This window comes from Balaenoptera musculus, chromosome 17 (assembly GCF_009873245.2).
Source record: "Balaenoptera musculus isolate JJ_BM4_2016_0621 chromosome 17, mBalMus1.pri.v3, whole genome shotgun sequence".
In the NCBI taxonomy this organism is placed as follows: Eukaryota; Metazoa; Chordata; class Mammalia; order Artiodactyla; family Balaenopteridae; genus Balaenoptera; species Balaenoptera musculus.
The window spans coordinates 15,804,408-15,820,362 of NC_045801.1; the positions used below are offsets into that span (position 1 = coordinate 15,804,408).

Below are 15,955 nucleotides of genomic sequence, written 5' to 3' on the forward strand. Positions count from 1 at the left end.
TCAAATTTCCTTTTATTTTAAAGGTAAGCTTGGTATACGTATCTTTCTAGGAGGCTGATTGTTCAAGGAGCATGTGTTGCTGGGACACCACATGACACAGCATCACATTTCTGAGCGAAGAGGCTGAATGAGCTGGATTTATAGTCTGTGCTTTCTGGTTTTACCCTTGGACTTATTAAACTCAACAGAAAAAGCAATAAGGTTCATTTAAGGAAATAAAGCAGTCGTGGCTTCATAGATTAAGAGCTCCCTTCAATCAAGAGCCCTGACCTCTGTTCCTCTCTCTTTTTTGAGACCCTTCCTTCACACACGAGCCTCCTGTGCTGTTGGCATCAGCAGGAAATGTTTGTATTGACCAGAAAGTGTGGGACAGGGTGGGGACCCAGTGCTGGCTCTTAGTCACAGAGCACACACCACTCCCACCTGCCACCACTGTGTCCCTTGGCTGTAAGCCAGCCCCTTATCGCACCTTCCTGGGACCAAGTTCACTATCTGGGAGGAGGTTAAAAACCACTCAGAGACCTGAAGGGAATGGAGGCCATAGAGCCTGGAAGAGGGACAGCAGGTTCCAAGGCCAGGCAATGCCCTCTTCAAATCCCAACTCTGCTACTTCCTAGCTGTTGACTTTGGGCAAGCCGTGTCCATTGTCCGGGTGTCATTTTCCTTGTCTGTGAAATAAACATCATAGTAGGACCTACACGGGGAAGAAATGAAATCATCCATGTGCAATACCTATTATAAAGCCTACTCATATCAATGCTGCAAGTGGCAGTCACCATAAGTATTTCAACTATAATTCATGTCTTAATCCCACCCACCCTTCAAGGTCCAACCCAAATGCCTCTTCTTCTGGAAGCATCCCTTGACTCCCTGAGTTAGAAAAATGATGATGGTAATGTTTACAGAACTCTTACTATGTGTCAGATGTGGTATTAAGAATTTTACCTACATTACCTCATGTAATTCTCATAACTATCCTAGGAGGGGGATCTTTCTATTATACCCATTTAAAGATGAAGACACTGCAATTCCATGAAAGATTAAGCTATCTGTCCAAAGTTACTAAACATGACTAATATTTATTGAGCACTTACTATGTGCCAGGCTCTGTTCTAAAATGCACTTTGTTGTATTAATTCATTAAATCCTCACTGTGAGCCGATGAAGTAGAGGTTATTATTGGAAATAAACCTAAGGAGCTTATGTCACTTGCTCAAAGATTCAAACAGAGGGAATGTTTGTCCAGAGACTGGGGCAGTAACCACTGCACCATACTGCCACATCTTAGACCCAGCTGTCTTACTTGGGAGCCCAACATTTTAATCATTATACTGCACTCACTCCAGGAAATAATAGCACTTTCTCTGTCCCTACTTATCACACTTATCACTTTCCACTTCCTGTATATTTATTTTGTATGTCTTATCTCCCTTTCTATAACCATAAATTTCATGCAGTCAGACTCTATTTTTATTCCTTCCAATGTTGAGGATTTAAAAATGAATACAAAGTTTGACCTAATGGAGAAAAGTTTTGATGGTGGTGATGAGGGTGAGTTTCGAAAGCCAGCAACATGGGATTTCATTTGTCCAGATATGCAATGAGAGTAAGGCTGCAGCAAAGGAGATTAGAGCTGGAGGACCCTGGAGAGCTAAAAAAGAAGAAGATGCTGCAAAAAAAGGATGTTACCATGTTGGTAAGGGCAAACTCTGAGCTGTTGAGGCTCTGAGAAAGGTAGAAGCCCAGTGTGGTGGTTTTAAAATATGTACACAAATTCTTGGAAAATCTTCCCCTTAAAAGGTGAAGGCTAATTCCCTGCCCCACCCCTTTCAGCATGGCCTGGACTTGCTGCTCATTTCTAACAATTAGAATGTGGCCTAAATGTCAGGGTGTGACTTCCATGGATTTGGTCATAAAAGACAGCAGTTTCTGCCTTGCTCTCTCTTGGATCACCCACTCTGGGGGAAGTCATCTTCCAAGACGACACTCAAGCAGCCTATGGAAGGGTCCGTGTAATGAGGAACTGAGGCCTCCTGCCCACAGCCATGTGAGTGCGCCACGTTGGAATTAGATCCTACAGCTTGAGTCAAGCCTTCAGATAACTGCTGCCCCTACCAACATCTAAATGGGAACCTCATGAGAGATTCTGAGCCAGACCCACCAAGCTAAGGTATTCCCAAGTTCCTCACCCACAGAGGAAATAAACATTTGTTTATTTTGCGCTGCTAAAGTTGGGGGTAATTTGTTATACAGCAATAGATAACTAATAAACACAGCAAGGAACTGACCACAAACCAGAAGCCAAGATTAAGAGAGGAGGGAGGAGAAATAAGGGTTTGAATGAAATAAGGGTCTGAATTTTGCCCTCTCGTACCACGCAATAGCCAAGATGGCCCCCTGGCCTTGTAGAAAAATGGACGCTCTACCCCACATAAGTTCCCAGTCACCCTGGCTTTCTGCTAGACTTTACTTTTTCAGATGGCCTCAGCAAAATATCTTGAAGATATTGACAGGTTAAAGAAATCTTCAACTAGCCCCTTTCCACTTTGCAATCTCTGTTTAGAAAAGAATGGTTGGTTTCAACAGGGACAGATACAGGGTATATCAGTTTAGGTGGCCACTAAGCTACCCACAATTTTTGGCAAAGTCCAAAAAAAGTCAAGCAGGGTGGAGAGCTCTGAATAACCTTCCCCTGCTGGTGGGAGTAAACCATAGAAACACACTGGTAACTACAGCAACAGCCAAGGTATTGCCTGCTCACCATGGATGTGCTAAGAACTCTGCAGACCATTTTACAACTATTCCCTCATTCACTCCAGGAGGTGCCTACGACAGAGGGACCATTACCACCCCATTTTGTTGATGAGTAAACTGAAACACGGAGAGGTGTTAGTATCAGAGCCATGAATAGGACCAATCCCCAAGATTTCCAACCCTGAGCTACAACCTCTCCCCCACACTGTTTCTTAAGATTTATTAGCTCCCAGCAGTAAAATTAAGTGGCTCTTCCAAAGCTAAGGTGACCGACATACTAAAAATCCTTCCATCTGTCTAGTCTCTACTAGGAATGGACAGCTCTGGGAGACTGGCCATTACCTCCCTTCCCCATCTGCAATTATTGCCTGGATGACCTGAGAAACACACTCCCAGAGGCAGAATCATCCAAGCTATAAACTACCCAACAAAACATAAAATTCCTTCGTCTGCAACTACAAAGTACTATTGCTGAACTAAACAATTGAGAGGATATTCATCGTTTGTATTCCTCTTGGAGCCCCAGATCTCTCTACCATAACACAGAACTGGGCTAAAAGATTCTGCTGTGCATTATGTTGAATCACAAGCAAAGATAACCATTCCGTCCAGTTGTGATTTCCCGACAGCCGTCGGGGCAGGAGAATAGGTTTCTCAATTTCTTTCATCCCACAGCTTGTCACCCACTCTTCCTCCTCTTCCTCCCTCATCCCACATTATCTCACATCCAGAGCGTACGCTAAGCTCACAAAACTAAACAAAAGTAGGCCACGGATAGACTGCAGTCCATCACCCCACCACCCACTCCCACCAGCTCCCCCAGAGCACTTTTATTTCTCTTTTACTTTGGTTGCCATGGGAATCCGTGTTTGGGGGGGACGCGGATGGAATGTATCGTGAGCAGATGGCTGTGATGTGAGCAGGAAGAGGCAGAGGACCAGCCCCGGAATACAGGGCTGAGCCAACACGTGTTTTGCAGGGGCAGTGTCACCTCTGCGGGTCTTTGGAAGCCTGTGGCAGGTGCTGTCCCTGCTCTGGGCTCAAATCACAGACACGGTGGAGCAGTGCTCAGACCTACCTCCAGGGGCACATCGAAAGGCTCCACCTCGACCTCTGTTGAGTTGGTTTTGTCTGAAGCCTGCTGGGCTTTTCCATCATCAGTTTTGTCACCCTTGTCTTTACTTAAGCCTTTGGAAGATTTGGAGTCTTTGTCCTTTGAAGACAGCTTGAGCTCCTTGCGTGCCTTGGAGAATTTAAACTCCTGTGCCCCTCCCAAGAGGATCTCCACAGCAATCTCCACCAAAATTCTGCCCCTGAATGACACGCCTTCTCCGAAACCTTCATTCAATTCCTGGTAGTCATCCATCAGACCTTGGTTCCTGGGTGAGCCATACAGGTTAATCCAGGCAGGTCCGAATGTGGGTAGAAAGCCTGTAAAAGATACCAAGCTTTAGTTGCCTAGTTATGCTTTCAAGCTGGCTATTTTTTGCTTTATGAAAATTGGGCACATTCATTTAGAAATGTAAAATATAAAGAAAAGACAAGAGAAAATATTTACAGAATATCCTGTCACGGGGAGTTCCCTGGTGGCCTAGTGGTTAGGATTCTGGGCTTTCACTACCATGGCCCAGGTTCAATCCCTGGTTGGGAAACTGAGATCCTGCAAGTTTTGGGCGTGGCCAAAAAACAAAACAAAACAAAACCAAAAAGAATATCCCGGACATCCCTGGTGGGACAGTGGTTTGGTCCCTGGTCTGGGAAGATCCCACATGCCGCGGAGCAACTAAGCCCGTGTGCCACAACTACTGAGCCTGTGCTCTAGAGCCCGCAAGCCACAACTACTGAAGCCCACGTGCCTCAACTACTGAAGCCTGTGCGCCTAGAGCCAGTGCTCCGCAACAAGAGAAGCCACCGCAATGAGAAGCCTGTGCACCACAACAAAGAGTAGCCCTCGCTCGCCGCAACTAGAGAAAGCCCGTGCACAGCAACAGACCCAATGCGGCCCCCCAAAAATTAATTAATTAATTAATTAAAAAAAAGAATATCCCATCACCAAAAGCCACAACCACCATTTTGCTATAATCCTTTCTAGTCTTTCTTCCATGCATGTCTACACTTGTCTACAATCACAGTAAGACTATGAATGCCAACTTGCATCCTCATCTGTTCACTCATTGATCAAATGTTTATTGACTCCTAACATGTGCCAAGCATCATGCTAGATACAAAACACAGAGCCCAGTAGAGAATAAAGCAGATACAAACATAAAACAAATAAATATTCACATCACATTACAAATGCTATGAAGGAGATATACCTTGGGCAGCAAGGACAAAAAACAGGCTGGCGTGACGTGGAGAGAGGAGTTAGGCAGAGAGAGAGGAGAGAGAATTCTGGGCAGAGGGAAGAGCACATGGCAGTTGGAAAGGGGCTTGGAGATAGAAGGAACTGGAAGAGAAAGCCAATGTGGCTGGAGTCCAGAGAGTGAGCGGGTGAGAAGAGTTTGGAGAGGTGAGCAGGTCTCAGGAGGCTTGATAAGGATTTTGGACTTTATCCTAGAAATTACGGGAATATTTTAGAGGGGTTTAAGCAAAGATGAGACCTAACCGGTTGTGTGTTTTTAAGATCACCCTGTTTGCTATGTGACGGGTTCTAAGAATGGATGTGGGCTGCTGTATATAAAATGGGTAACCAACAAGGACCTACTGTGTCGCACAGGGAACGCTGCTCAATATTATGTAACAACCTGAATGGGAAAAGAATTTGAAAAAGAATAGGTACATGTATATGCATAACTGAATCACTTTGTAGTACACCTGAAACTAACCCAACATTGTTAATTAACTACACTCCGATATAAAATAAAAAGTTAAAAAACAGCTAAATAAAGTGCTAGGGCAAGTCCCGAATCAGTTATCTTCATAGGTGGAAACAGAAGTCCATGCTGGTTTGATTTCGTTTTGCTTTGTGTTTTGTTTTGCATTTGTTTAGTTTCCTGTTTTAGTAGCACGTTTCTGTCAAGACTTTAGCTTTTCCCCTAAAATAGAAATAAATAAGTAAATAAATAAATGAATAAATAAACAAAAATTAAAAAAAAAAAAGAATGGATGTGGGCACACTGGTTCAGGCACCAGTTCTTCATCAAAACTCAAGACATGGGCTTCCCTGGTGGCGCAGTGGTAAAGAATCTGCCTGCCAATGCAGGGGACACGGGTTCGAGCCCTGGTTCGGGAAGATCCCACATGCTGTGGAGCAACTAAGCCCGTGCACCACAACTACTGAGCCTGCGCTCTAGAGCCCGCAAGCCACAACTACTGAAGCCCCTGCGCCTAGAGCCCGTGCTCGGCAACAAGAGAAGCCACCGCAATGAGAAGCCCACGCACCGCAATGAAGAGTAGCCCCTGCTCGCCGCAACTAAACAAACCTCACGCACAGCAACAAAGACCCAACACAGTCATAAATAAATAAAATAAATAAATTTTTAAAAATTTATATTAAAAAAAAATGAAGACAGGGTGGCTTGGACCAGGGTGATGATAGTGGAGATTGAGAGAAGTAAATATTCTGAGATATGTTCTAAATGTAGAACTGAAAAGACCTGGTGATCTTAACCTACTCTTAGCATAAGTAGTTTCCCTTCTTAATACAGAGCATCTGGGAAAATATACAGTGTCTATGCAAACATCTCTTTGACAACAGAATATTCCATTTTGACAGGCAGTATATAGCATGGTGGTCCTGAGCTTGACTGCCTGGGTTCAAATCTCAACTCTCAGGTCTGCTATTTTCAAGCTGTGGAAGTTTTTTAACTTCCCAATGCCACGGTTTCCTCAACTGTAAAATGGGGGTGATAATAGTACCTATCTCACCCATCAGGATTAAAAGAGATAATATTAAGTGCTTCACACAAGTCTTTAAGAGATGTCTAGAATATTAGCCATTACTCTTAATAAGTATATATATCATAATTTGCTTAACAATCCCCCCGCTTTTTGATGAGGAAAAGTTTCCATATGCATTATTGTTATCAATAGTTTTATGCCTGAAAACTTCCATTCCCCCCCCGTCCCCCTCCCATGGCCCCCGATGTCTACTTTTTAAACCATTGTTATACATCTCCCTGAGCCCATCAAGATGTTTCTGAAAAGTTGTGGGTAATGTGTTTTGGTTTTTTTTAAATTTATTTATTTTTGGCTGCGTTGGGTCTTCGTTGCTGTGTGTGGGCTTTCTCTAGTTGCAGTGCGCGGGCTTCTCATTGCGGTGGCTTCTCTTGTTGCGGAGCACGGGCTCTAGGTGCATGGGCTTCAGTAGTTGCAGCACGCAGGCTCAGTAGTTGTGGCTCTCAGGCTTAGTTGCTCCACAACATGTGAATCTACCCGGAACAGGGCTCGAACCCGTGTCCCCTGCATTGGCAGGTGGATACTTAACCACTGTGCCACCAGGGAAGTCTGTGGGTAACATGTTTATGTCTGGTTGAGAAATCCTGTAGGTGGACAGAGTGTGCTTTCTGCATAAAGAAATCCTGTGGCAAATCCTCCCACATCATGAATATTTAAACAGTAGATATTTATTAAGGCCTTTCTATGGTGTCACTCTGTGCAGGGCACAAAAATGTGTAAATCTCGTTCTCTGCTTAAGCCAAGCCTTCAGTATAATGTGTATGTGTGTATATATATATACATATATATACATACACACAAACATACACACATATACACAAATATATACATTGATCAATGCAAATTTGTAGTGCAGAGGAAGACTGCATTGGGATTTAAAAAAGGGAAGGTAGATTGAGGTATTTAGAGAATTATCAGATATGAATTTAGGTTTTATAAATAAAGAGCTTTATCTTGGGTGAAAACTCCTTTGCCTGACTCAGTGGATTAGCTCAGACTCTCCATTCTGGCCCTGGTTCTCTGAGCGCAGTCAGCAGGACCTCCCTGAAATATTCATGCTCTTGAGTTCCCATTGTGAGTTGAGGGCACCATATTTTTTGGACCATTTAAACAAGTAAAAACCAGGACTTCCATGGTGGCGCAGGGTTAAGAATCTGCCTGCCAATGCAGGAGACACGGGTTCGAGCCCTGGTCTGGGAACGTCCCACACGCCATGGAGCAAGTAAACCTGTGCACCCACAACTACAGAGCTTGCGCTCTAGAGCCCGCAAGCCACAACTACTTAGCCCACGTGTCACAACTACTGAAGCCCGCACGCCTAGAGCCCGTGCTCCGTAACAAGAGAAGCTACCTCAATGAGAAGCCCGTGCACCGCAACAGAGTAGCCCCTGCTCGCCGCAACTAGAGAAAGACTGTGCGCAGCAACGAAGACCCAACGCAGCCAAAAGTAAAAATAAATAAATAAATAAATAAATATTTTTAAAAAATAAATAAGCACGTAAAAACCTTTCTTAGCTTGTGAGCCATACAAAAATACGTGGTCGTCCAGATGTGGTCCATGGATCCCAGTTTGCCAACCTCTTATCTAATCTAAACTCTTCATTTTTCAATTAAGAAACCTAAGGCCCAGAGAGAGGGAGTGACTTCCTCAAGGACACACAGCAATGTTCCTGGAAGACATGGGACAGGGAACAAGCCTCGTGGTTCCCAGAGTCTGGCTCTGTTCACCACCCTGAACCAACCCAAGCCACAGACCACACAGAGGATGGAAGGTGCCTAAGACATTGTCTGCTCCAACCCTCTCTTTTTGAAGATGAAGGCTCTAAATCAATCATTTGGAGACCCTATCTCCAAGTCAGACATGTGAGGCCTTACCTTTATCTCCATCCTGTTCATTGGAGATTTGCTTCAAGTCGATGAAATGGGTTGCCAGCACTATATCATTCATGCTGCCTTCATCCCATACCTGGATTTTCACCCTCCGACACAGGGGAGGGAACATTTCCTTGAAGACCACCTGTTCGTGCCACACAGGATCGGCACAGTTCTTCTGCACCGTGGTTCGCCCCTAAAAACAAAGCCAGGAAAATGTGAGCCATGGAAGGAAATGGAAGAGGCCCTTGACCGACTAAAGAAAACTCTTCACACCAGCTGGAAATATAAAGTGAGTTGCCAAAAATAATGAACCTGCTTCCACCGACACCCATGAAAATCAGTTACACCCCATGAACATTATTGATGTCCTATTCTGTGCCAGACACTGTGCTGGGCATCTGGGACAAAGGTGAGTTGTCGCAGGTCCTGCCCTCAGGAAGTTCTCATCATCCACTGGGTTGGGGTGAAATTGACACCTGTGTTATGAAGGAGTTCCATGCATCTCCAGGAATGCAGCAGATATAGTTAGAGCCTGACTTCACGTTTTATAAAAGTTGGACCTGGTGCAAACCCCTTCCCTAGTCTGGACCTCAGTTTCCTCGTCATACAATGGAGGTGGTGTCCTACACGGGGGTTATATACGTCCTATATATGCCAATGGGGTCCAAGCTAGAAATAGTCCAAGGTTCACCCTGCCAAGGGGAGGGGCCAGGTGGAGACAACATGTGTGTCAGCTGAAGCTTCCAAGTCCAGCCAACCAGGATTAAGCTCTGACCATGTGCCCAGGCCCTAGCACTTCCAATGGCTCTTGAGCAGGGAACAGCTGGGAACAGGGATGTCCAGGCTTACACAGGACAAGGACTAGCTGGGTAGATTGTAGAGCAGATTGAAAGGGCGGTGGGAATCCTCTGGGGACTGGGGACTGGGCAACAGCTCAGAGAAGCAGCCAGAGGTGAGGAAGGAGGCCTGCCTGCCTGGGTGCTGAACCGTGATCCCCCCCTCACTTCTCTCCACGAGCTCCAACGCTGAGGGAGTGGGTGACCCTCCACTACTTTCCTGCCATGTGATGTAAAGCCTTTTTGTGACAACCTTCCTCTCTCTGGGCACTCCCTCATTTTGATTTTAACTTAATGTCATTTGACCAGCAGTGTCCTGGGTAAAGAACAGGATTCCAATCCAGGTCTGCCAGGATTGGTGATGACCCTTCCTCACCGTCTGCCCAGCAAAGGAGACCTCCACAAAGGGATCCACGAGGTCCTTACTGTCACCCACAAATGCTTTGGTGATGTTCGCCATGATGCTGGAGTTCATTTTGGGCAGCCCTTCGGCTTTGTAGAGTCTCACGTAGAATCTGGCCCAGGGTCTCTCTGATGGAAACCCTTGTGGGATCAAAAGGTTCCTTGGGGGGGGGGGCAAAAATAAGACATAAAAATGCTTTCTCACTTGAAAGAGTAGAGAGAAAAGGTAGAGGCAATTTGGAGGCAGAAAGAAGAATTCTGATACAGGAGAAAAATCTGAAAAGATAGGATTCATCGCTAAAATGAGTTTCCTTTCTAGTGTAAATGACAGCACAGGGTATGAACAGAGTGAATGCAGTACTCCAATAAAAATTAATTTTAAAAAAATAGAGTGAATGCAAACTCGTTCAGGTCCTGGAATTAAAGAATAAACACTTAAAAGAGGCGCATAAAGTCTTCCCATTTTACAAGCTAGTGGCTGAAATTATTCTTCCTTCAAAGAAAAATCAACTAAATTCAGATTAATAGGATAGGCTCAGGAATAGCTTATCTATTATGGGTTTTTATAGGAAGACAGGCTGTTCTTGTCCTAGAAGCTGACCTCCCAAAGGATAGTGACGCCTTTGATAAGACACATCGTGGTGCCTCTGATAGAGCAGAATCCCCAGTGGACAGGCCTTGAACTTGGAAGTTCTGGTGAACCCGTAAGGAAAGGGAGAAGAAAGAGACACGGAAATCGGGACATGTCATTTCTCTTGCATGGTCCTCGATGGACCTGTCTCACTTTTCTATTTGCTCCTTGGCATCAGAGGTTTTGGGATTGCGCTTTAAGACATCTCCTTTCCCAGTCACGCTGATGTCACACTTCAGGTACCCCTTCGTGCCAGTCCTGATGTTGCCAGGGTCCATGAGCAGGGCCCACTTGTCAGAGAACTGATGACCTGCAAAACGTCCTGACAGCTCAGATATCCGGCACTGATGCACCCCGACGCTCCACCCGTTTCTCTTCCAACCCAAAGCCTCCCCACCCTCTACTCCCCAGGAGGGGCCAGCTCATCACAGTTCTTTCCAAGTCTCGTGCTGCCTCTCTCTTCTCCTTTCCTTCCTCTCCTCTCTTCCTACCCACTTCTCCATCTTTTTCTCCAAACTGCCACAGGGATTTGGGAAGCCTTCAACGTAGTGGAAATTGCCTGGACGGGAGTCTAGCTTTGACCGGAGAGGAGGACATTGATGCAGTATAGAAGCCACACATGATTTCACAGGCCACAAACGCTGCTCATGGATCTTTTTGTTTGACCTACACGGTGAGCCCAAACTTCAAAACTCTTACAAAATCTAGACTTCAGGCTTATCTTTTTAAAAACTGTTAGATCTGGCCACACGGAGCCCACATTTCCACACGACTGTAGGTGGTAAGGAGCTGAGTAGATGCTACTCCTTCCACAGGGGTTGTGAGCCCCGCCCCCCATTTCCCATAGCCTCCGTCACCCCTGACTGCATTAAACCCAGCCCACTGCACTCAGCAATGCTCACTGCCTGGCCCCCTTGGGGTCATGTGAGTTGGAATCACTGTTGAAGAGAAGGGGCCTTTCATGAGAAGATCTATGTGTGTTGTTGGTTCTGTTACTCATTAGCTCTTGACCTTGGACAAACTACCTAGCTCCTCTGACAAATCAGGGATAATAATAATAATTACAGCAAACCCATGTATGGCATGTCACAGTCATTATTCTGTGCTAGATCCTATAAAGTGCTTATGTATATATTCTTATGCATATATTCACTTACATATATATTCACTTAATCCTCCAGCAACCCTATAAGGAGGTGCTATTTTATCCCCATTTTTACAGAAGAGGAAACTGCAGCACAGAGAAGTCAAGTTATTAACCCAAGGTTGCACAGCTAGGAAAGAGCAGAGTGGAATTTGAAGCCAGACAATCTGGCCCCAGAGTCCATATTCTTAACTTCTACACCCTTCCAACTTTCCTTCTTGTGTCTCGCAGCAGTAAATTGGACGGAATTTGTGAAAAAAAATTTTTAAACTGCTCAGACGTATGAACATATAAGATATTTTTATCATTAGATTGTGAACTTTGAGTAAAAGAGCCATGTCTTGCTCCACTTTTTAAAACTGGTTCTCAGTGTTATTGAATAAATGGATACATGGAAGAACGCATAAACTAACTGACCGTCAGGTGTCACAGTAAGAGAAGAGTAACAGAGAGAGATTGGGAGGCAATGCTTTCTCACCAGGTTGGTTGTACACAGTCCCCAGGTCCACTTTGAAGGAGCCGATCAGTACACCTCCTATCAGCTTGTGGTGAAAGACCTGGGGAGAGATGGAGCAGTGAGTCCGGCAACACTAGATTTCTCTCTGAGGATAAATCTGTGAAATGGGTTCATGACAAACCCATTCAAAGAGGATTCTAGGCCTTGAACCTTGTCTGGCCTTCACACTTATCTGGAACACAGTGACATTTGGTTATCAAACCTCAGCGCTGGCTGTACAGGGCGTCCAAAGTATTGCAGCTGTACCTCATCTCCTAGCAGGATTTCAGCTAATTTTCTATTGAAGGATGCCTATCGAATCTCACTGCCTAAAACGTGTTTTTTGCTTGTTTGTCTGTTTGTTTGTTTGTTTGTAGCCAAAATGAACTCTAGGGCAGCCCACTCTTCAAACCCATCTCTGCCTTTTGAAATGGTATCCATCTTTAAATGCCTAGAGCAAATGCTGCCTCCTCCAAGCAGCCCTCCCTGATCCTCCACAAATGAAAGTATTCCCTTTCTCTCCTAAAATCCCACAACCCTTTGCTCACAACTTTCTCAGAGAACTCATCCTTATTGCCTTGAGAAGTTTTGGACGTGTACAACAGTCAGAACAAAGGAGGCTGTCATCCTCAATATTTTGTCTGATTAGAAGTCAGTAGAGTGCCTGGCTGGTTACAGCAGCACATTTTTACGTTAATGCTATTAAGATTAGGAAGTTCTAAAGGAAGCTGGGAGAGCTGGGCCTGGGTCCAGAAGTCACATTGCATGAAAAATTGCTGAAGAATCAGGAGTAATTTAACTTTTAACTCAGAAAAGAGAAAACTGAGAGTGTGGAAGAAGAGCAATGGTAACTCAAGGGTCTTCAACTTGAAAATACTGCCATCTAGAAGACGGAGTAGGATCTCTGTGTGGTTCCCAAGCTACAGGAAGAGAGATTTCAGCTCACTATAAGGGCAATTTTTATAACAGAACTTCCCAGCAATGGAATGGGCTACTCTAGAAGTAGTGACCTCCCCATCTCTGTATATAATCAAGTAGTGCCCAAGAACCCCATGTCATGTGTCCTGGAGGTGGTGGAGAGGGATTCCTACGCCAGCTGGAAGTTGGACTAGATGGTCTCTGAGGCTTCCTTCTAACTGTAAAATTCTATGAGTTCCTTGATTCAAGTACAGTTTCCTGCCTTCTTCTACCCACCACATGGCCTTGTTCATAATAAACACTCAGTAAACATTCAGTGAGTTAATGGGTGATTGACTAATTGAATGATGGATGAGTGAGAGACTTTTGTAGCTTCTGAACAGATCCTTTTGAAAGAGGCAGTAAGAAACAATAAATTCAATTGATTTCAAAAAATGAAGAAAATGAGAGCCCTTCCCAGCTCCCTTCCCACTCTTCCTCCCTTGTCCAAAGTCTGCAAGGGTGTTAGAGAACAAAGGGGAAGTAAGGACAGTTTGGCTTCAGTTGAGGAGCTATTTAAGTCCACAGGCACAAAACTCACCTCAAACCCCTCACTCTTAGAGTTGCTACTGCAGCTTCCCAAAGCCCTGAGCAAGAACACGAGCCGAACTCAAGCTCTCTTCTCAGATCAAAGGCATCTCGGTCCCTATGGGCATAATGAGCCAGAGCCCCAGACGGATCTTGAAATAACAGGAGGCCTCCTCAAATCACCCACCCAGTGTGAACACCAGGCAGCGCTGGTGTGGTCAGGCATCAGGTTACAAGAACAAGGGCCTCTCACACACAGACAGAAGGGGGCCCTGCATGCCTGGGGCCGCTGTCAAGGGAAGATGGTCTCTGGCACCACCAGGGTCTGCTACAGCCTGGCTGTCCCAGCAGCCTTTGCTTACAGCACTGGCCCCCTTCTCCCACATGGAATTTTTTCTGGACATGCTAACTTTTGGTTCATGGACTAACAGAAAACTTATATTAAACACTCCCTTTTCAAGGGTAGTTTTCCCTTTAAAATCTTCAGTCTCTATCCCCAGGTGTCTTTTAGGGAGACCAAAGTATTCTTTTCTTCCAAGTGAGAAGAACAGAGATAGGCAATACCAGATTTGATCCTCTGCTAAAAATCCACTTGCCCCGCAGAGAGTCATGACCCTTGTCTATGATGCCATATAAAACCTAGCTATTGGACTTCCCTGGTGGCACAGTGGTTAAGAATCCTCCTGCCACTGCAGGGGACGTGGGTTCCATCCCTGGTCCAGGAAGATCCCACATGCCATGGAGCAACTAATCCCATACTCCACAGCTACTGAGCCTGTGCTCCAGAGCCTGCGAGCCACAACTACTGAGCCCACGTGCCACAACTATTGAAGCACACGCACCTAGAGCCTGTGCTCTGCAGCAAGAGAACCCACCGCGATGAGAAGCCCGTGCACCTCAACGAAGAGTAGCCCCCGCTCGCTGCAACTAGAGAAAACCCACACGCAGTAACAAAGACCCAACACAGCCAAAAATAAATAAATTAATTAATTTTTAAAAAACCCTAGCTATTAACTATTCATCTGCACTCTAGACAGTCCGCTAGGAGCCTGTTATAAAGCCGATCCCACAAACAGGTGGTTGCCTGAGTGATGTAATAAGACACCCTGGGCAATGTCCCAGGTCCTGAAATATCTTCTCACCACCTGTCATCACGCCTGAAATTCACGTGTGAAGAATGTTTGGCTCCTAGTGACTTTTCATTCCTCAAGAGTCACATTCTTCAATTATCCCCGGGAAAGACAATATCATGATTCCACTATTACCTAAGCCTTAATGTACGACTTATATATAATATGCATACATATAATGTAATGTAATATAATATAATATAATTTATATAATAGAGATTGAGTGGGTGATAATGACAGGCAAGGAAGTCGTCAAGACAAGTTTTGCCATCTTCATAACTCTGATCAGGGTTGGTGTCACTGTTCAAAACATTTCCTCATTCTCCACACGTCTTATGTTGTCACATAAAGTAGGAATTCTGTTCTTTCAGAATTTATTGGGAAGAGAGCACCTACCCTTCAACCCCCCTGCCCATCCCCACCACTTTAAGGCATACACACTCCCACTGTCCTCTTCATGGGAGAAGCAGAGATTTCTCAGACTGGTGAGACGGATGCAGTGAGCCATCCGCCGCTCTCTGTTCCTTTACTGAGTGGTGAGAAGTTGGCAGTGATCCCGGTTGGCCTGCCCTACCCTCATTTGGACTGATACGGCTTCAACACGGGCACTTTCCTTCTCATTCCTGCCCTCTACATGGTGGGCCAACCTAGTAAGGCACCTGTGTGGACCAGGAAGCTCTCTCCATCTCTACTCCTCAGACTTGATCTGTGGAGACAGGAAATCACCCGGCCGGGCTGAGGAAGGCTCTTCGTAGCAGACCCAACTCCCCGTGGGCAGGTCCTGATGTTTACACTCAGAGGCAACTATTAAGACTCCAAATGGCAACCACTTGCTCCAAATCACATTTTCTGACCAGCATTATTGATATATTGGGTTGCTTCCTGCTTCTTGTTCCTATTTCTCTATTTATTACCAAATAGGAGGGGAATGGGAGGGTGTGACTAATTATTGTTAGTGTGGCTATCACCCCAAGAGAGAAATACTAACATTTGCTTGATAAAAAGAAAGAAATCAACTCAAAATGGCAATCTATTAAGATGTCATTTATACTTCACATATATATTTCACACTCCCACATTAGTAAGCTACACAATGGCTTGATGGTAGCTTACAACTTGCTTCCAGCAAGTATAGAATCTTTCTTGAGACTGTTTTCCTTCCCAGATGCCTCTGCACTGATTATTTCAAGCTCTATCCTGTTGGTTTCAAACTCAACAACCCACACTCACACTCCTGAATCTATTCATCCCTAAACAGACTGAGCTGCCCTAGAGAGTTCCCAAAGCCTAGAATCTCTTCCA

At 45.1% G+C, this 15,955-nt stretch overlaps 1 protein-coding gene across 1 annotated transcript in view; it reads right to left on the reverse strand.

Moving 5' to 3' along the window:
* FER1L6 (fer-1 like family member 6) overlaps window positions 1-15,955 on the reverse strand; it is a 124,496-nt gene that overhangs the window by 89,489 nt on the left and 19,052 nt on the right. Inside the window, exons 7-11 of the mRNA XM_036829851.1 lie at window positions 12,021-12,099; window positions 10,552-10,708; window positions 9,742-9,928; window positions 8,530-8,722; window positions 3,833-4,185 (exon numbers count right to left, since the gene is read on the reverse strand). Of these exons, the coding sequence (XP_036685746.1) occupies window positions 3,833-4,185; window positions 8,530-8,722; window positions 9,742-9,928; window positions 10,552-10,708; window positions 12,021-12,099 (969 nt within the window). The remainder of the gene's footprint in view (window positions 1-3,832; window positions 4,186-8,529; window positions 8,723-9,741; window positions 9,929-10,551; window positions 10,709-12,020; window positions 12,100-15,955) is intronic.